This window comes from Trachinotus anak, unplaced genomic scaffold, assembly GCF_046630095.1.
Source record: "Trachinotus anak isolate AG129_WGS33_773 ecotype Australia unplaced genomic scaffold, CSIRO_AGI_Tana_v1 ptg000004l, whole genome shotgun sequence".
In the NCBI taxonomy this organism is placed as follows: Eukaryota; Metazoa; Chordata; class Actinopteri; order Carangiformes; family Carangidae; genus Trachinotus; species Trachinotus anak.
The window spans coordinates 5,567,207-5,591,487 of NW_027273855.1; the positions used below are offsets into that span (position 1 = coordinate 5,567,207).

At 40.6% G+C, this 24,281-nt stretch overlaps 2 protein-coding genes across 2 annotated transcripts; one reads left to right on the forward strand and one right to left on the reverse strand.

Moving 5' to 3' along the window:
• The first annotated feature begins 2,324 nt into the window (after window positions 1-2,324).
• LOC139620176 (neuronal acetylcholine receptor subunit alpha-4-like) lies at window positions 2,325-14,186 on the forward strand. The gene is made up of 6 exons (XM_071475463.1): window positions 2,325-2,698; window positions 5,469-5,620; window positions 6,464-6,508; window positions 6,598-6,707; window positions 8,802-10,221; window positions 11,988-14,186. The coding sequence occupies exons 1-6, from the start codon at window positions 2,647-2,649 to the stop codon at window positions 12,111-12,113; spliced, it is 1,905 nt and encodes a 634-aa protein (XP_071331564.1). The 5' UTR covers window positions 2,325-2,646; the 3' UTR covers window positions 12,114-14,186.
• A 5,855-nt stretch (window positions 14,187-20,041) lies between these two features.
• zgpat (zinc finger, CCCH-type with G patch domain) lies at window positions 20,042-24,224 on the reverse strand. Its single transcript, XM_071475464.1, has 7 exons — window positions 24,083-24,224; window positions 23,005-23,662; window positions 22,440-22,573; window positions 21,909-22,073; window positions 21,551-21,673; window positions 20,983-21,394; window positions 20,042-20,526 (listed from the first exon to the last, which is right to left on the reverse strand). The coding sequence occupies exons 2-7, from the start codon at window positions 23,604-23,606 to the stop codon at window positions 20,388-20,390; spliced, it is 1,575 nt and encodes a 524-aa protein (XP_071331565.1). The 5' UTR covers window positions 23,607-23,662; window positions 24,083-24,224; the 3' UTR covers window positions 20,042-20,387.
• Between the last annotated feature and the right edge of the window lie 57 nt (window positions 24,225-24,281).

Sequence of the window (24,281 nt, forward strand, 5' to 3'; positions counted from 1 at the left end):
TTGGTCCTTTGTCAGTTTTAGGACGTATAATAACACACACTGACTGACACACGCAATGTCTGCACTACAGTCCAAAGTCTAGTATTTCCTATGTGGGTACATTGTGTTTTTTCGTCTCTGTGTCTCTGTCTTACACCTTCTCCCCATGAGTATAACAGGCTGAGAGAATGACAAACAGCAGTACATTAGCACAATTCATACTTAATGTTTGGCAGAGTTGCCTCATTTCACCTATAGGCTGAAGCTTAAATGGAATTCTGAGTTGTTTATAAGTCAAAGAAAAGTTTGACGCTTGTTTTTTTTTCTTTTTTTTTTAGTTTTCAGAAAGCAGAGACTGAATACACACAAACGCTGCTATGGAAATGTTTTTTGACTGCAGAGGGCAAAGATGTTTCAAGCAACTATGTGAGCGAAAAAAGCAACAGCCAGCGGTGCACGCTGCTAACTTCCTCTGACCTGGGAACACTAAGATGAATGGACTGACAGCAACTAATAGACTGTACCAGTTTCATGCGTCATTTTGGTGTCAGATATTAAGTGTACAGGAGCTCAGTAAGTGCTTTACAATTTTTAACCCACTTATAGTGCACAGCATTGAAATGGTACAAGCCCCAACTGCTTAAAAACATGGCCTCTCATAGTCAGTAGGTGTGCTTAGGCTGTGACCATCTGAAGTAGAGGTCAGAGTGTCTGTCTGGAGATCACCAAAGTCCCTCTAATATATGGACTAGTTGAATTATTAAGGAGGCTGCTGCAAGAGGTGAACATTGCCCTTACTCCCTTACTATTGAAAAGGCAAGAACGCACAGATGGTCCGCCTCATCAGCTGTGGTGGCCACAGAGGGGAGCTTATATACATGTCTATATGTGGGAGTGAAAAAAATTAATGTATATGTCAGCCACCAGGCTGTAATTAGCCCATTTGTGCACCCTGCCCTTTTACTGAAAGTGAAATTTCTTCTTCCAGTGGCCCCCCGCTGCTTCACTGTCCCACTTACTAAATCCTGCTGGACTCCTGTCAGCAGCCCAATCTAAATAATCATCTATCAATTCTCTGATGGTGAGGACGTACATCTGCACTTGTGGTGGCACACTGGTGAGAGGAATCTCTTCATCTGTCAAGTCAGTGTTAGTCATCGCCGGATCAAGAGAACCCTGTCTTTGATTAGAAAAAATCAATGTGTGCACTGCGGAGGCTTTTCTCTGTGGGCTCATAGTGTATTGAAAAGAATCATATCTGACAAAGACATCTACAGCAGCAAAATATATCTCCGCCTGGACCTCTCTTTTCGCACTCTATCATATATAACAGTCCAAAAGAACTGTCAGAAAGTCAAAAGCAAGCTTCTGCCTTAGCCAAGTAAACATGACTGTTAAGTCAAGGCATTTTAAGTGTCTCTGGTTCTGTCTTTTTGTCATCAAAACAGGACATGTGGGCATTGCTGGGGAAAAGTAAAGAAGGATGTCCAACAACAGTAAACACACCTCAAGCGAATGCAGCTGTCTCAATAGATGGCCAGCCTTGGCACTGAACCCTGCTGACGTACGAAAGCTATAAAGGAGACAGACAGAGAAGCACAGGGAGGTTGCAAAGAAAGAGAAGACACTTGTCTACGTGTAAGACATTGCATGGAAAAAAAATGACAGCAGATGAGGGTCAGAGGTGTTTGAAAAGAGAAGAGGAAACAGGGGGTAAGATAAAGGGACAGGTGAATTGGAAGGATGTGCTCCTGGGAAACAGGGCACACAGGAGATTGAAGAGCATCCAGAGGTCCTATGACTCACTGGCACTTCTACCAGACTGGACCTTGACAGGTATCTACACACACACACTTCACACACAGCTGTATGTAACGCAGCTCCCATACAAATAAAGTAGTCTGCAGAAACACACACTCACAAACACACACAGCACTGCTCACGTATACTGTATATACTGGGAAGAATATCTCAACAGATGCATTCTGTCTTTCCCTTCCTCCCTCCCTCACACACACACATACACACAAACACACACACACACACACACACACACACACACACATACACAGACTGACAGAAAAGTTCACAGTTTTTCATGTTAAAAAGTGAGGGAGAGACAGAAAACTGGAACAGGGAGAAAAGAAAATAAGTGGGAGGGAAAGAGAGAAATGAGGTGTGTGTGTGTGTGTGTGAGAGAGAGTGGGAGAGAGAGAGAGGGAGAGAGAGGGAGAGAGAGAGGGAGATGAGGTGAGGAGGCGGAGAGATGAGAGGCGAGGGAGGGAGTAATGTAGACAGGGAGGGTGGAGAAGAAAGGGATAAGCCACACTTGGATGGAGGATTCCAGTGGAGTGAGGAGGGACTTTCAAGTGTTGGATGGGGAAAACTAGACCGCAGGTCCGAGGTCCTTCACACTGACACTGGACAGGACAGAACAGAAAGAGAAGAGATGGACAGATGGGACCGAGGGGAACGCCAGGCCCAGGGCTGACACAGACTGACTCGACCTCTCCATCTGGCTGTTTCACCTAAACTGAACCTCCTGAAGACTTGCTGTTACAGGGCAGAATTTACAGCTCTGGGGATGACTGACCACCGGGTCTGAAGTCCAGCCGAAGTTGGGGGGGGGGGCGTTCACTCATAGAGTCGGATACAACTGGAGGCACTATGGATATATACCAATGTTTAAGCATACTTTTCTTCACTTTTCCTCCACAAGGTAAATCACTTCCCTTCTTGTCAGTGACAGTTGTTTCATTTCTCTTTTTTCCTTATTAATGTAAGGGACTGTGTGAAAATGATTAGGGTGGGAGATCAGAAAAAGGGGAAGGGTAATGTATTTATACATTTTGTTTTGTATTTAAAATGTTTAGCTTTTTTCGCAGAGCTGGGGAGAATGTTTCAACTTTTAACATCTCAAATTGTATTTTTTCATAATTTCTGAGGTGCCTTTACTCTTTACTCCGAAATAGAGAATGTATATGTATTCACAATTTTGTTATGCCATAAATATATTATTTTGAGTATTTGGCTGGGATAGTATTGCATTTTTGTTTCGAAGGGGTCCAAAGAAAATATTTTTTAAAGTAAAATATGATTCAGCCCCCAACTTACCCTAATGATTTCTGTATAGTCCCTAATGAAGCTCTTTTCCCATTATTCATTAAAAAGGCAAGGATTTTTACTTAAGGCAAAACTGACAAGATGAATAATATAATCACTGGCAAAAACACACAACCTTCAGCAGGACAAACACACATACAAGAAAGTTCTGTAGTTTCATTGAATAACTGCCTTGGTTGCTTAGTGACCTGGTAATGAGCTTTGTCTAGTTCAGGAGCAGTATTCACTCCAATAAAAAAAATGATATTTCCTGCTCATACATTATTGGCTTATGAGAGTGCATTGATCAAATGGGGACAGAACTAGGTCCAGTAGCTCTGACACATCCAGATAACGAACCAGGATGAAATTGTTGTGTGTTGTGCTTTACAAAACTGAGAATACCTGCAAATAAACATTATTACGAACTGATATTTGGCATGTTGTACTAGATCTTAATAACTCTTCTGTATGATTTCCATAATTCATTGTGTTTGCAGTATAAATAGTAAATGCAAACAGGTATAAACCAGATAACAGAAGAGGTAGAGTAATAATATGACAGTCAAGTACGGTGGAAAGTTTGTGTTTCTAAAGTGAATGTTCTCCATTCTAAGTAAGTAATAACACCTCAGTCTGCACCAGTGCTATTCATAGTGTCCTGTAAAGCACACCGTACAAAAGTGAACTCATCCAACAGTTACCTACCTTCTACTGCTCTGACCCACACATTGTCAAAGTCAGGACACCCTGTGAGCTCCCCCATCTAAACCCATTAAGTTGCAAGGCTGCTTTAGAATCTACCGGAGCATCCCTCTTTATTCAATATCACCCGCATTCCACAGATATCACTCAGAGCTGATGTGATGAAACAAAGGTACCTGTCTCAGTTTCTCTCATCTGTAAACGTAGAGACATTTCAAGGTTGTCGGGCATCTGGACATGTCAAACAGACTCAGGTGAAAACAGGAAGAGAGGATGTGGGTTGAAAAAAAAAAATCCATTTAATAAGATATTGATCCCAAACCTTTAAAAATTGTGGATGCCATTTTTCAGGCAACTGAAAGACAGCCCATCAGCTTTGATTGAGTGGGTAAGAGGACCCGAGAGGACGGCAAGCAGCATGACAACAACACCTGCGGTCCCTATTTTAGGAATTCATGTTACAAAGCAGGAGAGCATAGATGGACAGACAGATATCAGCAGCACTCTTGAAACAACCATTCACCCATCCATTAGTTATAGCACTTATCCTCAGAGGGTTGGGGGGGGGGGCTCACATTAGGTGAGAAGTGGGTTACACCATGGACAGGTCACTCTTGAAACTCCATACAACAAAATAATTACTTCAAACTTTTCCTCCATTCGCAATAACTTGACTATAATGAAGTAATAAACAAATGCCCCCGAGCTCCTGTACAGTTAATATTTTGTATATTAAATAATATTATATAATAATAATAAAAATAATAATAATAAACAACATATTGATGCATACATACTTGCATGAAAGACATTGAGATATGCAGGAGTGCCAGGAATAATGAAATATCAGTTAGGTAGGTTAAATAAATCACAGTCTTTGATGTATTGCTGTGCCACTTGAATTACCTGCACAGAGGCACAATGTCCAGAATAGAACAGAGCCTAAGTGAATATGAAATAAAGGACTGGAATACAAAGGACATTGTACTGTACAGGCCTCAGGACGATCCCCGTCTCTTTAATTGTTCCCAGACCTCGTTAGGTCATCCTCAGTGCTATGTGAGCTGATTCTAAAGAGGGGGATTGATGGAGATGCTCCATCAGAGCGGCTGTGGCAGAGAGGGTAAGAGGGTTTGGGGGTGGGGGTGGCGGTAAGAGAGGGATGAGACGTCTCGACAGATCGCTCCATCAGCACGTCTGTTCCGAGACACAACGGATGTCCCCAGATTCAAATTCATCCTTCCTCCTTTTTTCCTTCTTTCATCGCCTGCCCCCTCCCTTCCTCCCTCCTCTCGACTCATCTCTCAGATACAGTCTCATGTAACCATACACCACCTGTATGATAGAGGTCACCCTTCCTTTAGATTACACTCTGTATCCACAGCAGTGGATTCTTCACAGGCATGGTTGCATCAGCTAAATCCGTTTTAGATGAGTGTATTGTAGATGGTGGCAAATATATTCAATGTTATGCATTTGAAATCATATTTGCTATTTCATATGTACATATCCAAAAGAAAGACTGGTTATAAGGATATAGCTGCAAAGTTCGCACATAAGTAACTGACATAAATTATCTGAGGCATGTGCTTCTACATTCAAGCTGAAACAATGTCAATATAAGGGGCTTCAAAAGGCTAAGCTTTCCTAGTTTGTGTCTAATTCCTTCTTCTTCTTCTCAGTTTGTTACCAAGTTGGACCTCGCGCCCATGCTGAGGAGAGGCTGCTCCAGGATCTGTTTGCACACTACAATAAGCTCTCCCGACCTGTGGAAAACACCTCAGACACAGTGCTGGTCCACTTTGGGCTGTCTATTGCCCAGCTTATTGATGTGGTGAGTAAAGTTTCAAGCTTCCTCAACAACAGAAACACAGAATATCTTTGATTTATTATTATGTTGAGCTAGTGCAATGTGTAAATGTTACATTTTCAGTTGCACGTTTTCTGTTATATGTATTATATTCATAATGATCACAATAGCAACCAGCTCACCAGACAAGAGAGATAAATTTAGATATACAGATCACTTATCAGCGGAAATGAAACCACAACAGGAGAGACTGAATTATTTTCCCAAATTAAATTCAGGTGTCAGGTATCCGAACACTGGCAGTAAATATTCAAAAGTGTCTCCTAAAAAGCAATCCAGACACAGCTGGTCTCAACAAAATAACAGCTGTCTGGAGTGTGGAGTTTTAAACACGTCTGGTGAATTTTAAACATATTATGTTTCAGGGTTTCTGTGGGCTAAAATTATAACGTGTGTAACTGCCAAACAACATCACCTAGTGCGGCTTTAAGACTAAATATGCGCAGCTTGCATTGCTGCAGGGATGATTCTCCAGGTTTTTGACACACAATTATGTTAACTGTGCTCGCCTCACATGCCTGGTGAGGTTCAGCTCTGGGTGAAGTTGTTTGCTCCTACAGTGAGTTTTCACTGACTGCTGTGTCTTAGATGTTGCTGGGGAAGAGCTGGAGAAAGCAATGCAGTGAGGGAGGGTTTTTTTTTTTTTTTTTTGCAAGAAGCACTGCATAAACTTTTTTCCACAGCTAATCCATACATGTAGGGTATGATTGTTGATTTGTTTTTATTTATTTTTACTTTATTTATTCATCGTCATTTGAAAGATGATAAATGTCAATAAATGTTTCTCTTCTGTTTACATGAAATAAGGATGAGAAGAACCAGATGATGACTACAAATGTCTGGGTCAAGCAAGTATGTGATGATGAGAGACAAAATGCATGCTAAAGATATACTCCAATATAAAGGTGCAGTTTGTGAATATGACTGATGTTCTCCTACAGGAATGGAACGATTACAAACTCCGCTGGAACCCGGAAGAATACGAAAATGTCACCTCCATCCGTATCCCCTCAGAGATCATCTGGAGGCCTGACATTGTTCTCTACAACAAGTGAGGATCAGTCTCAGTAGCTTGTATGTTTTCACATGAAGAAACTGAAAAAAAAAAAGTTATTTTCACAGTTGAACAAGTTGGTTGCTGAGATCTCAGATGTCGCCCTTTTCAAGGCAAAAATAATCACACAGCAACTAATGTTCAGATTCTGATGATTTAATTCCAACAGATGGTATGACTGGAGGGAAAACATGAAGATTCTGCTGTTGTGACAAACATCTTGTCCTGTGCCAATGTCAAAATATAATTTAGCTGAAATAAATGCAAACAAGGTCAGCTTTAATGGATCTGGTTACAAACAAAGCTCGGTACATAGTACAAAGCAACACATTAAGGCAGGAAATTAGAAGATGAAATGTTACTGGATGTGTTTCAAAGGGCCTCAGATAAAAAGCATCCAGTATCAGTGACTCAGGTAGATGTGCATTCATTTCACTCGAAATAAGGGAAATTGGGTAACATGAAAAACAGCATCAGAAACAGGCGAGACAGAATTAGCTCAAAACAGCTGTCAAATTCACACGTCATTATAAAGGCATGATTGTGCTTTCTCTCTGTCATTTATTTGTTGGAACTAAGACATCAAGGCATGGCATGATAATTTCATTTGTTAGGCACATTTCATTAACTGGGTATTTCAAAGGCATCTACATATGACATTGAGACCAAAACAACAAAATGACATGAAATGAAGAAAGGTGCATAAAACAACAAAAGTTAGAGAGATGTTCTGATCCTAACCCAATTTCTGATTTAGAAAATGAGTAGCAGGACTTTAAAATCAATTCTTAGACAGACTGGAAGCCAGTGCGGAGATTTGCGAGGTGAAGTGATATGCTCAGCTGGCTTTGATTTTGTAAAGACATGAGAAGTAGACTTTTGAATGAGCTGAAGTCTGTAAATGCCTGAGAGCCTTTTTATAAGCCTCAATAAAAAGGCTTCTTATATGACATGAATATCACTGAGTTGGTAATTCTTACTTTGTTTTGATGTGGTTGTTAAACTGTATGTCTCAATCTATGACTGTGATTTGATTTTGGCTAACTTTATTTTAACACTGGATCAGACTAAAGGGCAACATGCAATGTCCTTGATGCTAAGTGATGTGGTTGGTGTGTGTGTGTGTGTGTGTGTATGTGTGTGTGTGTGTTGGTGTCTATGTCTCCCTTCAGTGGTCTTTGAAATGAAGACTTACATTTAGTGATTAGAGAGGAATCCAGAGGGGCATGTCAGACAGACAGATATTAATCAGTATAGATACAGGCAGAACTGAATGAAGCCACATGATCTAGGACAGCGTGACGGACGGATGTTCTCTGTATGTACTGAAGCTAATTGCAACAAGGTGGGCAGACAACTGGGTCAGATGATGAGGCTGAGGCAAGGAGTACTGAGTGGTGCTCAGGTGTGTAATGACAGGGCTGGAATGATGTAAGAGGTTTAGTATGCACAACAGAGATGACTCAGATTAAGTAAAGACAGAGGAGGAAAGTGAGAGGAAACTGCTGACAGTTTTCTGTGACAGTGATTAGACCACTGACTTCCAGTGTTTCTTCTGTGACACCAATAACAATAACTTTGGTTCTGTTATTATTTATTCATGCGAAATGCATCCAATCTTTTATTATTTGCTTGGTGATACAGATTTTTAAATGTGAGTGTCACCGGCATATGAACATAAACACATAAAGCTTCTTTGAAGAGTTTGAACTAATATAACTAATAACATGTAAATGTCTTGTTTTGTAAATGCAACAATGGCCGAAGCTCTTGTCAAGTCAATCAGCCTCACCCACTCCACGCAAGATACCACATTCAGTGGGTGAGAATTCTTACAAATAGCCCCTTTAACGCTTCAGTGAATGGCTAAACTGTCACAATTTAGTCAAAAGTGAGGACAGCTAACTCCATCTGCTGAGGACAACTGTGAGAGGGACCCTCCAAGAAAGAGCTAGGAAGTGGACATCTGCTTGAAGGAATCACCAATAATTAAAGTCTTAAAATTTTGATGATGGTAAAAATGTAAAAGACATTTGATAATTGTGTTTCCACCTTTCTCCCTCATCTTTATGTCCAAATCCTCATCTGCAGCGCCGATGGTGACTTTGCAGTAACTCACCTCACGAAGGCACATCTGTTCCATGACGGTCAGATAAAGTGGATGCCACCAGCAATTTATAAGTCTTCATGCAGCATTGATGTTACCTTTTTCCCGTTTGACCAGCAAAGCTGCAAGATGAAGTTTGGCTCGTGGACTTATGACCGCGCAAAGATTGATCTGATCAACATGGATAGTGATGTGGACCAGATGGACTACTGGGAGAGTGGCGAGTGGGTTATAATGAATGCAGTGGGCAAGTACAATACCAAAAAGTACGAGTGCTGCACAGAGATCTACGCAGACATCACTTACTACTTCATCATCCGGAGGCTTCCGTTGTTCTACACTATTAACCTAATCATCCCTTGTCTGCTTATCTCCTGTTTGACTGTGCTGGTCTTTTATTTGCCATCACAATGTGGAGAGAAGATTACCTTGTGTATCTCAGTGCTACTGTCTCTAACTGTGTTCCTCCTGCTGATCACGGAGATCATACCATCTACATCGCTGGTTATTCCACTGATCGGGGAATACCTGCTGTTCACCATGGTTTTTGTCACACTCTCTATAATAATTACTGTCTTTGTGTTAAACGTGCATCACCGCTCACCACAAACCCATGGCATGCCTCACTGGGTGCGGAGAGTGTTCTTGGACTTGGTGCCTCGATTCCTCTTCATGAAGCGTCCGCCAGGCATCGCAAAGCAGCACTGCAAGAAGCTTATCGAGATGATGCACCATCCAACCATGATATCTGCAACAGGCAACTCCCAGACCTTCTGGATGGGGTTAGAGACAGGATTGAGACAAATGAGACAGGTAGAGAATGCACTCCCAAAGACTCCGTCTGACAGTCCAAACATCCTTGTGTGCTCACCTTCTCCACCATCTTCCCCTGTAGAGGACCACGTTGAGGGAGATCACCCACTGAAGGCCAACATTTTCTGCCGGCCCACATCTGGTCAGTATTCAGTTCTTGCAAACAGACAAACCCTACAAGGACATATCTCTGCAGCCTCGTCTTCCTCCCAGTTGTCCTTGCCCCTGTCTTTGCCACTAGGCCCACTTCGCAGCTTTTCAAGGGAGGGACCAAATTCACTATCCCCAAATGGCCGCTCCCACAGTGTAGAGCAAATGTGTAACCAACAGAAGGAGCTTCCTCAGAGAACAGAGCATCGGTGTCGCTCCCGCAGCTTTCAGTACTGCTGTCTGCATGATGGGATTACAGGAAGAGTGAAGGAAAAAGCCCTGATTGATCACCAAGCAGAAACCCTCACAGCAGAGTCCACTAAAGATGCAAGTACCCAACAGGACACCACGGTTCCAACAATTTCCCCAGCTATGCAACAGGCCATAGAGGGAGTTCAGTACATTGCTGATCATCTCAGGGCAGAGGATGCAGACTTTTCAGTGAGTTGACAGAATTTTTTCAATTTAAATTTTTTATTTATGTAGTGCTCAAATTTGAGAGAGCCACTGAGCTTTATATTACTCAGTATGTTTTTTTCAGATACCATTCAGTATTTCTAGATACATGTACAACAAGCGATAGGGCTGTTTTTATTTGAAATTCCAGCTACCATTTGAATGTTGGAAAAAAAAAGAATATTTGGTTTATAATTGTCTGTTCGGATTCAAAATTCTCAGTGTACAAGCACAACAAGCTACGTTTTCTAATCCAACAGGGGGTAGTCTTACAACTGTGTAAAACACAGCTGCCTTTTGACATTAGCTTCAGTTTCACTCAAATTCAAAGGGCTTTACCCAAGTGAGCAGCAGAGTACAGCTAATGAACAGAACATGTCAGACCAGATTTTGCTCCTGTGTCAAAAAGCAGGCAGAAGAAAGAAATAAAGGGCTTGGTTGTAGCGTTAACTGCTGGAGCTGGTGCGGATAGTAGGTTAAAAGAGGCATTCCACAGGTTGTGAATTATGCATCTTTTTATGAGGTTGGTTTGAATTTGTTCAAAACATGATTCTTTTTCTGCGATATGCAAGCAGCATTGCTACTTTCCTGTGTATATTTTGTGTACCTCAAGTTTTAAAAAGTATATCCTCTATGGGCAGATTGGGGCCAAATCACTGTTACCAACACTAGGGTATCGTCCTTGAAAACTTCCAATACTGCACACCAAAACACAACCAAACCAATGCATCAGCTCCGCCACTGTAGAAAACTTTCTGTCGTTGTTTATGTAGCATCTGCTGCTACTTCACAATAGATGTGTAGCATTTATTTCTGAGGATGCTCACTCTGAAGGAACAACGGATGTGCAGGGTAGATATCATTACATTGTGGTTTAAAGCAAGTATACCAGACCCTTAACTAACTCTGCTCTTTCAATACCAAAACAAGATAGTAGTAAAAATAATATTTATGCCAAAGCATACAGAATGTCATGTTAATAATATTCCCACAGTCCAAAAACATGAAGGTCAGGTTTATTGGTGACTGGTGACAAGTCCAGGTTGTACCTCACCCTCACCCACTGTCAGCTGGGATTGGCTCCAGCACCTCCACGACCCTCCAAGGAGAAGCAGTATAGCTAGCTAATGTATAAAGGTTTTCTAGAGCAAATTACTGTAAGACAGTTGGGGTGCCCCAGTGGCATGAATACCATGAAGGCTCAGTCCTTGCTGAAGCAGCCAGGGTTCGAATCTGCCCCAAGGCCCTTTAGCGCTTGTCATCCTCCACTGAAAAACGTTATACCTTACTGAGATGTGACCTCATGTTGCCTGTTAGTGTGTCATTCTGCTGGTCTTTAGTTTTGACCATATAAAAAGGTTACATAACATGAAAAATATAATCTAATTGTGAGCATTGATTCGGTGTCTCTGACAAAAAGGCTGTCTGAGTGCAATAGGAGGAGAAGTTCAAAAATATGTACAACTGGCCTAAAAGAAATGGTGGAAGTTATTGTATTCATTGACATCAGTCATTGTTAATGCTATATGTTCTATCTATCTCTAGCTGGAGAAAGCCTGTCTTTGAAACAATGGGACCTCAGTTATTTGACCTTGAATTTACTTGACATTTAGGAGATAGCTGCCTCATAATGAAAAAATCAGCCATTCGAGAGAAATCAATCAAGGGTAAAAACTGACAGCTGGTAAAATGAAAGGTGTTGTGGTGTGAAATTTGAAATGTCCCTCTCTGCTGTTTCTCCTCTCTGCCAGGTGAAAGAGGACTGGAAGTATGTGGCCATGGTCATCGACAGGATATTCCTCTGGATGTTTGTACTGGTGTGTATACTGGGATCTGTGGGACTCTTTCTTCCACCTTGGCTGGCTGGAATGATCTAGAATCTCACCATCAACAAAAAAGTCAATAACACTGACAGGAGGACATGCTGTCTTATATTAAAAAAAAAAAAAAAAAAGTTTATCATCTATCTTTTTATTTTCTATTTTTCAAAGGAGCTACAAGTCACACTCCTCGCCCTTGCCCCAGGTTATCAAAAGGTAACTCATGGAGAAACGAGATGAAATATCTATCATTGATTCCAGTGGGCATATAAATTTTTTATGAGGGCAAAAGGCCAACAGTGGAAATATCCGTCCGCAACACTCCATTTTGACATCGAGCTGTATCGCTCAAGCCATCACCTTCATGAAAAACTGTGAAAAATAGACTTTGACCTGTTTATAACACCACAGAAAGACCGAGGCATTGTGAGCTGTTAATGCGACTGTATAAAGTTTGGTTTTAATCTCAGTTTTAACCTTTCAATAACAATGTCAGCATTATATCTTGACAATGACATGGGGGGCAGTGAGGTGCTCTCACCAAAAATTCATGAAATGATCACATTTCTGTGCAACCTGATTGGTCAGAATTCAGTGCTGGGAAGGAGTTTGTGTGCGTGTGTTTGTGTGGTGTGTGTATTCTGGTGTAACACATTTGACAATAGTCAATGCTTGGGCAAGGACACATACAGCTCTGTGATTCTCTAATCCTACCAGTTAAATAATCACATTTATTCAATACTTCTGTCAGCCATTCTCTTTGTTACTCCTACAGCACTGTGGTGTCAACAGGGAGGGATTTAGAGTCACTCTCTCCAGCCCTGATTAGCCCTCCGCTCAACCCCACATTTAGTTCTTTCTATTGCTTGATATATAAGTAGGAGTGGGATGAATGGCCTGAGTTTGTTTTTCTTTTTTTTGTCAAAAATGATTTTTTGGGTCATGATTATTAATCTTAGTCATTGCTATTCAAAGTTAAAGGTGATAATCAAACAACTGGGACCTTCATTTTGGAGACATTTGCATAACTATCTTAAATAAAGAAAACAGCCTCCACACTTCATTGTAAACTGTGTGCCATGCAGTCAGATCTGATCTAATCAAATCCAATGGCTTTTGCAGTGCAAAACACAAAAGAGAGATGTTCTTGATGCACAAAATGATTTGAAGTTGTTTGGCTAAGGCAGAGAGTTGAAGGAGAGGAAAGCTGATGATGAAGTCACCTCCTCTACAGAAAAACAAAAGAGAAACACATCCAGAGCCAACAGGCACAGAAGCGACAGTGTTTATGGGAAATGATAATAACACCATTAGTGTAAGATACCAGTCACCAAGGTATCAGACACTGTGACATTGAAAAAATATGCCAGATCCAATAACACAAAGAGAATTAATTATTGTTGTTAGTATTATCATTATTATACCTATGGTTGATTTTAAGAGGACTTTATAAATGTTTTAAGGGGGTCTATTGGCAGAGATGGAATATAATATTTATAATTATGTTTTCATTAGTAAATTATCATCTGAAACTAAGAGTTGTGTTTGCATTAGCTTAGGCCTCGTCCACACTACTACGTTTTCATTTTAAAACAGTATTTTAAAGTGAAAATGATCTCCGTCTAGACAGCACATGACCATTCATGTACACTGGGCATGTGCAAGCTGGTGTAAACAGGAAGCAGATTTTCTACTCTCAGTTGATTAGTTGCAGAAAATACTATGAACAAGGAACAGCAAAGACAGATGTAGCATAAAATGCAGAATTTAACTGCAGAACAGCTGCTTGCAAAGACAATAAGGTCAGTAACACTTTTATAATCATGTTGCTTTCACCACCAGTAGTTGAGGATGATAAGACCCAATCAGGGAGCGACCATGTGTGTCTGCGTTATTATTTGCAAAAGTCTCCATTTTTGCTCATCCAGGATACAATGCAACCCCAGATTTTTCAAGATAAAAGTCTCTGTTTTCAGCGCTCGTAAACTTCCCAGGTGAAAACGCAGCAAAAGTGATACGTTTTAAAACTAAAATGTAGTAGTGTGGACATGGCCTCAGAATAAGCCCTTCATATCTAAACAGGGAGAGGGTCTTCTACATATCCCGCCATGTGGTACCACCAAATTTCTACTGTAGGTAGAAGGGTGGGGTGGAGGGAGGGGTATTCAGTTGTGAGGCAGCAGATTGCAGCCTCACCACACCACCACAGTACATGCCACTAAATCCCACACACCGGTCCTGAAATAACATTAGTTTCTGGTAAATTTCATACTGACCTGACTTTTGCAGCTTTGCTTAATGGGTCTTTTCAATACCTGCTCTCAGGATGAATTGTACTGTGTAATGTAATGTTATTTTATTTTGTCCATTAATTTGGTCTATAATCAAATAATTAAAAAATGCAATAAAAACAATGAAAAAAATGATAGAGGAAATTAGCATGCCAACATGCTAAACTAAGATCATGAACATGGTAAAAATGATTCCTGTTAAACATGAGCATGTTATTGTTAGTATGTTAGCATGCTGATATTAGGTGTGCAGCCTCACAGAACCACTAGCATAGCAGAAGACAATTTCCATCACAAAATCAGGTAACGTTCAAAAAGTTGTTGCTCTGGCCCTATAAAACCTCACAAAAGCATTCTACACGCTGTCTACACTGGTTGGGTTATAGCCAATATAGTGTTTTAATTAACAATTTGTACGAAAAAGGTTGAGTTTTTAAGTATTTGTTTCACTGTACAACCTACAAAGCAGCTGATGGCTATGTTGAAGTATATTTACTTTCCTTTTTAGTTCCTGTCTATTCTCAGAATTTTTTAAGTTGTATTAAATTGTGAATCCCCTTAAATTTCACACAGTTTGTCAACCAGAATATACATGTAAAAATATACATTTTTTTGTCTGATATGTAAATAACGTATTTATCTATCAAAATTGAAGACTTCTACATTTTTGTATTTTTATTTTAGATGCTTTGGTGGTGTATTGACTTAGTTGCAGTTCTTCTATACCATTTTGCACTCTATTGAGATTTGTTTTTGTGCCAAATTCACTCATGATTATGTCTTTGATATCTGGAGTGAGATATGAAAGGATGGGTTTCTTTGTCCCACTTGACTAGCTTTGTCATTTTTCTGTTTTCATTTTATGTACAGTAAAATAAAGCTAAAGGTATAATGATTGAATAAGGCATGATTTTCATCATTCGTTCTGAATAGTGGGGGTTTTACATTTATCCTTTAAAGATTTCCACTTTTGTGCCCTGAAAAGTGATCTCTGCTTACATCTTGATTAAGCTGTAAGTGTATGAGATGGACAGATTTATAAAATAAATAATAATGAGTACAGTGATAAACATATATTGAATCGATAGAGAATTAAACAACAACTACAACAATGAAAAATGAATGTTGGTTAGTCGGGAGTATACTTTCAGATTGTCCAGAACAATTCCATCAATTTATCTATATTTGTAAAAGTAAGTACATACATGTATTGTAGCAGCAGGGCAATCTTTTATGTTTTTGTGTCTTGAGACAGCTCAATGCAATTCAAGCTTAGATGCAAGATTTTTTTTTTTTTTTACATTCTTTGCTGCTTTGCAACACTTGAGGATCAGCACTAACACCCCTCTCATTCGTGCTTTACTTGAATTGTTAATGTATCCACTAAAAGCAAAACATACTATCACCAGCCAGTCACCAACTCTTTTACACTTTAATCCTGTTCCCATATATCTGCATCCCAAAGTTCCACTGCGGTAAAACCTCAGATTTGATTAGATTTAAAAGCATCTAACGTTACACCTGAATGCCCAAAATAATGACCTCAATTTTGACCTCAGCCAACAAACTATTGTATTTCCACTGGCTCAGCAGAAGACCAACCACTGATCATTATGTAAAATCACAGACAGGAGAAAATGGCAATTTAGCATATTATGGAAACACAGCACTCTTAACAAGGTGAAATACCTGCAGTGCTGTAATTGTTTGCTCTTTAAATGTAGCACATAATCTACAGAAAAAGGCTGGACGATAGTCTGACACACAGATTACCATTTCGCTTTTCATGCAAATTCAAAAAAACAAAAAAACCCTGTTTTATTAGAAAAGACAAGTGGAATTTAGTCTTTTGTCTGTATCCACAGATTCGTATATGAACGGATATTAATTTTCATTTGTCCTTCCAGTTTTCTCTGGAAACTCAATACCATGCCATATTGTCTATTGAACTCTGAAATGAAATGAGGATGGTTATTATGAAACTACAAACTAATTTCCATTAAATGATAAGACATGGCTTTTGGGATTTCATATGCATAATTTCAGTATTAACTGCTTGTACAAAGGCAAATTATGACGTCAGATGGTAGCTGGCTGCCTCAAGAAATGCAATGCAAAAGGCCATGCGAGTACACAAAATTATTAATTACAGCTAAATATCTAATTATTAATAATTGTTATATTTACCTTGATAAAAAATTGACCTTCATTGCTAATGTCAATCAAGTGATTGTCTGTGTAGATACATGCACCAGGGCTTTACTAGTTAATTCAGACAATGGGATGTGTCGTGATATAATAACAGTGGCTAAATTAATTGATTAGGTGCTTGGCATATGATGGACCTTATGGTAATGCCACTAGCTTCTTCCTGATAAACTCAAGAAGACTAGAAGACAACATATATCTATCTGTATAGTTGTAACTTTATGTGAGAGGCCATGAAAGCCATAGTTAATTATGGGCCTCTCACATAATGCACACATATTTTTTTTTAGCATCTATTTATTTGCTTTTCTTTAACATACATATATTTTCACTTTTAAATACATGTATTTTCAATTGCAGAAATATTAATTTTATATAGTGATGAGTAACCTGTATGTATGTAAGATGAAAATATCTCTACAGTATGTATTACAACAACTGTATATTTAATAGAAAGGCAAAGTATATATGCAAGTAAATACATATATGTAAATGCATATGTACATTACATATATTCATGTATAGGATTTGCTGGGAAGCTGAAACAGGTTCTTGTCACTACAGCAAGCAACTGATTGTTCGCTAAGCTCCATGCACCCTGCTTAGTTACTCTTATGCCTGTCGACTTTCCTTTCTCACGTGAATGGCGTAATATGGAGTAGAGCTGGTATTATAGTACAGTGTTGCAAATAAATTCAATTCAATTCAAATGACAGTTGTTCTTCCAGAATCCCATAACTCTACAACAAATTAGACAAGATGGTGTTTGCAGCTTATGTTGAATGTAAGAGGCTAAATTTTCTGCGCTTGTGTTTTTGGTTGTATAAGTGTTTAACAAAAGACACCACCCTCCAAACTCTCAAGGCACGCTGAAGAGATCTTACAAAGTCACTCTCGATTTGAAAGCCCATGTGTCAAGCCAACATTTTTATGAGAGAACAGCATCTGCATCCAAGATTCAGAGCCAACTGGCCAAAGAACATTGTGCTCTTATTATGAATGTGCAGTCAAGAGATGACTGGCAAACTGGTGCACTAATTAACAAGTTCTCCAATATGACTAAATATAAATCTGACAGAAGAAAGAGTCAAAATTTTAACTAAAGTAACCTGATACTAAGAGACAGTCAGTGTTAGGACTATAGATCACATGTAATGAGGCAGCTGGGTGAGAGATTGTGTTATAGTCAAACGTGGTGGGGAATGTATTCAGTTGTGTGAATATTTACATGTTAATGTAAGTCATATTTTATACCCTGTTTACACTCAAACCAACCAGTACAGGTACATTAAAAAACTTTAGACATATTCCTAATCTAGTGTGTGAGCTCAACCGCTGTGTGCAACTGAAGAAAACAGACAAACTATAGAAATAAAAATTCAAGCACGAGGATCTGCAGAGGTTGGGGCCGAGGCTTGGAGCTCAGCCCTGGGGCTTTAAGATCAGTCAGGGCAGGTGCAGGTGCCTGTGGCCCTTGGCAGTTCTCCACTAGCCCTTTTCCAATCTCCGTCAGCTGGCAAACACCACTGACGGGAAAAAGAGAAACACCCCTTGCGAATTATAATGACCTGAACAATCTCAGTGTGTAAAGATAAAAGTCACTCTGGTAGATGTCCGACTCCATCCTGATTCATTTCCACACATGAATGTGGCTCAGACTGGGAATATCAAACCCTTTTGTGTTTCCACAGGTAACCATCAGATTCAGCTAGACAGAGTCAATTTAGCCAAATCTCCATTTGGAAACCTCAAGCCTCCTATAAAATAGCCACTTCTGTAGTCTCTGTGCACTAATAGGCAAATGCTAGCATGCTAGCTCACTAATCTAAAATGGCAGCCTAAACACCAGCATGTTCGCGGGATTGTTGTAACCGCTACTTCCGAGATCGAGAATGATGTTTCATGCAAAGTGTGAAACCATAACAGCAACTAAGAGTTCATGTCAGCGGCTCCATCTCCATGACAACTGAACAAACTGAGTGTTTGTGAGTGAGTTGGGTGTGTGTCATCAAATCTCTTTCACATTTTGTCTACAACAGAGCAAAATATGAAAAAAGTGAAGGCTTTCCGAGGCGACTCAATATGACGCTACAAATGACGAACAGTAGAAATACATCTTTTCTGTGTGTGGATATCAGATTTGTGCCAAAGAGATCCAGGAAAACACCATTAGAAAGCTTATTCTGCTCCACACATTCAGAGGCCAACCCCTGTAGCCTGGCAGCCCCTAGTTCAACACTGTGAATTCCTAAGACATCTGTCACAGTGGCCTCCCAATCAATTCTCCTATCACACATCCTTAATCACATAATCCAGGCTCTGATGAAGTGCCAGTTAGCAGCTAAGACTCCCCTAACAGACGTCTGCAGGAGTGTGCACACACCTGGACCTGAACGCTCCCACGCACCCACAAATCTGCCAGTGGCTGGGCAGCAATACCCTCAGAGACCCGATGCTCATAAATGGGGTAAAGCGTGAAGCGCAGACCCCCCCCGAGGGATCTTATTAAATCAACACACATGGCGCGTTTCACCATTTTCCCCCAACGATCAGCAAATTCAGTCCGATCCCTCCAGTCATAATAATAAAGTGCTGCCACTCAACAGTTCAGGGCGTGAGCGGGCTTTCCCTCAGGGCACCGAGTGGAGGGTCCATGAGCTCTGCATGTGCGGCTGCTCTCCGTCCAGAGACTTCATGGATGGCTTACAAAGTGCACCATATCTTTCTGCTGTTCTTATTGCTTTAACATGAGGTATTTACTATCACTCTCCCCCTTAGGAACAACACACACTGGCGGCTACATGCTGATGGTCTCTGGTTTTCTAGTTGTTTTTTGTGGACTCGGGCTCACACTAAACTTCTGTATTCTTTTGAATGTAGCCATTAAAAAAGAGTGAATGCAGTTGAATGCTGTTTTCTTTCTTTCTTTTTTTGAAAGGTTTTTTTTTGCTCTGTTATTGTGCCATATTCAGATGACAAAAAAAGCTGATAAAAGAAGGCATGAAAAGGATGAAGACCTAATCTACAGCTACCTAACATCACGACTTCAACCTTTACTTTTGAGTCTGATAGGGAGCAAGGTGGATGCAGTCACTGCCTGACCTGTCCACCACCTACAGACAATGTGTGTCCGATGTCTGAGCAGACAAGCTGTTCTCCAAATTCCTTATTTAATAGAGAGGTTACGGTCATAGCTTCAAAGATGCTGTGTATGAGCCGGTAAGAGGTGTGGGTGAATTGAGGGGCTTCACTTTCAACTCTGTAAAGGTCTACCAACTCCCATGGTTGTGTCTTTAAAACCATTCAACATTCAAGTCAAGGTGTACTGCACTCACCATCAGAGCTGCCTCTGGCCAGAGTGATTGAAACTTCTCCCAGAAAAGTCTAACAAAGAAAACATTAAAAATTCTGTGGTAGAGAAACATGTCTTTACAGTGGAGTTTAGTTGTGTAAAGGTGTATGGTTAAAAAGAGAGGAACATGCACAGTGGTTTCTCCAAACACGTTTTTTTAGTGATGGATATATACACCAAGACAAAATGTTCATTACAAATAAAAATCAGTTTTTAACATTGATGTAAACTGTACAATTTAAAACTGAACTGAAGTCCTTGAAAAATACACAAGAAACAGAAATGATCTTCTGGATATGATGCATTCTGCATAAAGTAGGCTCCATCGTCAGCTCAAATCCATGATGTGGTGAGATACAATGCTGAAAATATTTTTTTAAAATACAGTAGAGCAAATAACTGACAACAGGCAAGAAACAGAAGTTCATTTCAGGCAAGCAGTGCTTCCCTTTATCCTCCAAGTGTTTGAGAGAACTGAGCTTAGAACTCAGTCATCTTCTTGTGTGTGTCAGCCTTCCTGTGCTCTCTCTGGATGGACAGTTCCTGGGCTTTCTGCTGGGCCAGCAGCCGGCGGGCGGCTGACAGCTTCTCTTCCAGGTGCTTCACTGTAGATGCGGCCCTTTGCACACACAAACAACAAATAGATTAGGAAGTGGGGAAAGACGAGGAGACAAGTTGGTTTCAACTGCATTTTCCAGAGAAAGTTGGCTGCGGAAACAAGTGTCTAACTTCGACTCTTCACACCTTATTTGCATTTTCACACAACTCCCACAGTCCTCCTTATTTGTGAATTCACATTAACAACCATTTTGCTTGACAGGAACATCACAGCAACTAGTGTTCATATTTAACAATAAATTATTGCCTAAGTAGTGCATTTATGTATATGTGTGTGTACTATGCTATGTTGCTAATATGTCCATGGAGGAGCTAACAGCTGCTGAGCATCTGTGGAGAGACAAGGGACGAAGGAGGTTGCACTGCAATTATTATTAATGACACCTTGGTTCATTTAGGGAAGTCAGATTAGACATATAGAAATGCACAATAAACATATGCTGAGCTCAGTACTAACCTGCCAGTTTGCCTCCTGAGTGACTCAGTCAGTTTCTGGATCTCCCTCTCTGTCTGGGACACCCGCTCAGAAGCCTTGAACAGCCTCACATTCAGATTCCTCTTTGTGCTTTCCCCTCCCCTGTAAGCCTCCACTCCAGTTGCTGCTGAAGGAGCAGCAGCACCCCCCTCAGCAGAACCGGTGCCCTTGCCTCCCAGCTTGTGGTTGAGAAAGTCAAAGACGGTGTGGCGCCCCCCTTTGGCAACCCGAGGTTTTCTGTGTTTCTTTGGGCGGCCCGTTAGTGTGCCATCTTTTGCGGCCTTACTCTGGGTGCGTCTCTGGGTGAACTCAGCACACTGGTCCAGAGACTTACCTTTGGGTAGGACCACTGCCATGACTGGCTCTACTCGACCTTCCTGCATCTTTCCTAAGCCTAAGAATACAACGGAGACTGGGTGAGGAACAGGAACACATGACTGTGTCTTTTGTATATCATTACACAGGGAAAAAAATCACAAAACTAGTACAAAAATAAATCAGAATGTCTGTGAATGTTGACCTCAGAACATTATTGTACGCTTGCACTTACCTTTCCCATATTCATAGCCCATTTTGACCATAAGCTTAGATCCGATACCTCTGGTATGTGCCTCCCAGCCACCAAAATTAGCAGTATTTAGCATAACTGTGGATTCTACAGCAGAGTCCATAACTGTTGGGTAACAAGTGAAATAAAAGGAGATACAGTCAGTTATTTGTAAGGGAGAAATGACCCAAAAAACTCAAACAAATGCAACTGTATGACTTTTTACTGGCATGTAACATGGAATATAAAGCCGTTAAATGAAGGAAGGTTACAATTCACCACCACAGTTGTATGAGACTACATCCAGGTCACAGTTTGTGTTTTGCAAAATTTCAAATTCGAGCTGAAATATTGATCACACCTTTTGCATAAGCCACGTCGTCTCCATCTCCAGTGTCGTCCAGGTCAGACTCAGAAGACAGCGGGTCATCCTCTCTCAAAGGCGGGATAACACAATCAGCCTCTACCACAGCATCTTTCATCAGCAGTGAGTCAAACTTCACGGTGTAGAAACCACTGTCTATTTCTACATTGAGAGAAAATATTTGAGTCAGCAAAACAGACAAACTAGAATCATTTCATCTATCGTTGTCTTGGTTGTTTTTTTTACGTTGTGTAATCGGAATAGATGACTTACTGGAGATTCTCAGGAAAAGCATCTATCACATTTTTTGACAAGATGATACAATTTAAATTTGTTTTGGGCATTTTTGCCTTTATCGTAGCTGTCAAGGGAGAGACAGGAAGGTTGGGGAGGGAAAAGGGGATGGCCTGCAGCGAAAGACCACGGGCTGGACTCAAATTGGACTGAGCTTCAACAGTATGCACGCTGCCATATGAGCCACTGTACTGTAGAATACCTTGTCATAAACTGGCCCTGTCATTGGAATACCTTTGATTTTTGCTGGGTACCAGATGCCGTCCTCGTGTCGAGCCAAGCAGGATGAGCCTTCTTCAAGGTTACTGAGGTCACACTCAACAAACTCTCTGAGCTCCGAGACATACACCACTTCACCGTGAGAAAATCTTCAGTAAAGGGAAAAATATCATAGAAAATACTGTGTAAACAGAACTAAGATCAAAGTGAATTATACAGTAAATAATCAATGGATTCAACTGACTGAAGCTACAACTAAGAAAAAAAACCCATTCCTAGTAATTTATTCCTCAGGATGAAAAACCTCACAGCATTTAGATGACCTCGGACATCAAAACTTTGACATGAAGTGAAAATTAAATTAACATATAAAAAGTGCAAAGAAAACAAGAACTTCACATCATTTTTAGACTGTTGTCTGACCACGGTCAGAAAACACCTACATCATGAGAACATTAGGTGACACTATCTGGATTATATCTGCTATTAGATAGAAGGCAGATATGTACAAGTAACTTTAATACAACGACCTTTCACAGATGTAAATGTGAAAACCAAACAAGAACCAGTGGTGCTTTACCTGCAATTATCCTGGAAGCGACATTTATCCTCTAGATAGAATGGACAAGGTTTCATAGACTTCTGAGTGGGGTAGACGTAGAGCACTCTTACTTGTGCCTCTTCTCCATCTGGTGGTTCTGCCCCCACCACCATGGCATTGTGATACTCCAGTGTTCCCCATGTTGTCCGGTAGGGCGCTCTTACTCTGGTACCACTGAGTGCATCTTCTTCTTCCTCATCCTCTTCATCATCTCCTACCCCACCATCCCCCTCTTTGCCCCTCTCTCTTGTATCAGAGCTACTACCTGAAGACTCCCCCAGTTCACAGTAAAAGGCAGCAAACTCAGGGTCCAAACTGCCATTTCCATGGCTTGTGTCAGTTGCTGCCTCGGAGGTGTATGTCTGCAGGCCATTGCTGTCCTCAAGGCTGGCCAATAGCTGACTCTTTTTGACAGACACCAGACTGGCCTCAGTGAGCTCTATCAGCTGGCAAAGGTCCTCTTTTAATTTGACCAAGTCTGACTGCTGGGAGGGGTCCAGGCCAGCCAACAGGGCTGTCTCTACCTGCTGCAACTGGGCACCATAGGTAGCAATAGCTGCCTCAAGAGTTTCTTCATCCATACTGACACTTGGGACCAGGCAGGTCAGGAATAGACAGCATCAAGCCACCAAGATATCTGAGGAAAAGAAAGTTGAAAGATTCAAAGTGGAATGAAGGAAGCAGACAACAGCTGAGGAGGTGTAGTACATGGGCTGATAAAGCTGGCTTCATCACAGGATAATCTGAAATGTCCTTTCCTGAATCATTTTCGTTACCATACTTATATGTCCCTCTGTTGATAGCAAGTAGGCTACCAGACATTTTGACTGAGTTGGGAAATGTTTTCCATTTTAGAGAAATAACAACTACTTCGGGCACTGTTCATGTTATAGGAGAGCTTTTCTCATAAAACCTCTGTATCGTGATTAGGTACCAACAACTTTAACCTAGCTATAAATCACTAACCCGGCTAGCTATGTGTCAGAGCTAGTGTAAGCTAAATGTTAACCGTCTTTAAGCTAACTTTTACAAGTGATTATAACAACACCAGCATTACCTTCTTTATTAGACCAGGGGTCTGACTTCCACTGCATCGATGAGGGAGTGGGAAACGTTTGCTAGGTTAAGAAAATAAGCAATTCATATAGCTACATGCAGATACTGGGACACAGCCACAAATTTATCCAGTTAGCGGAAGTGAATGAAAGGTGGACTTCTGTTGTGAATTGTCTTTCCTTTCAAAATAAAACAAATAT

Excerpts from the sequence above, each read along its gene's own strand:
- LOC139620176 (XM_071475463.1), top strand. The coding sequence starts at position 2,647 with ATGGATATATACCAATGTTTAAGCATACTTTTCTTCACTTTTCCTCCA. Across the intron at positions 5,621-6,463 it reads TTGCCCAGCTTATTGATGTG|GATGAGAAGAACCAGATGAT; the intron begins GTGAGTAAAGTT and ends ACATGAAATAAG. Across the intron at positions 6,509-6,597 it reads CAAATGTCTGGGTCAAGCAA|GAATGGAACGATTACAAACT; the intron begins GTATGTGATGAT and ends GTTCTCCTACAG.
- zgpat (XM_071475464.1), bottom strand. The coding sequence starts at position 23,606 with ATGGATGAAGAAACTCTTGAGGCAGCTATTGCTACCTATGGTGCCCAG. Across the intron at positions 22,574-23,004 it reads CGCTTCCAGGATAATTGCAG|ATTTTCTCACGGTGAAGTGG; the intron begins GTAAAGCACCAC and ends CCTTTACTGAAG. Across the intron at positions 22,074-22,439 it reads GTACCCAGCAAAAATCAAAG|AAATAGACAGTGGTTTCTAC; the intron begins GTATTCCAATGA and ends CTCTCAATGTAG.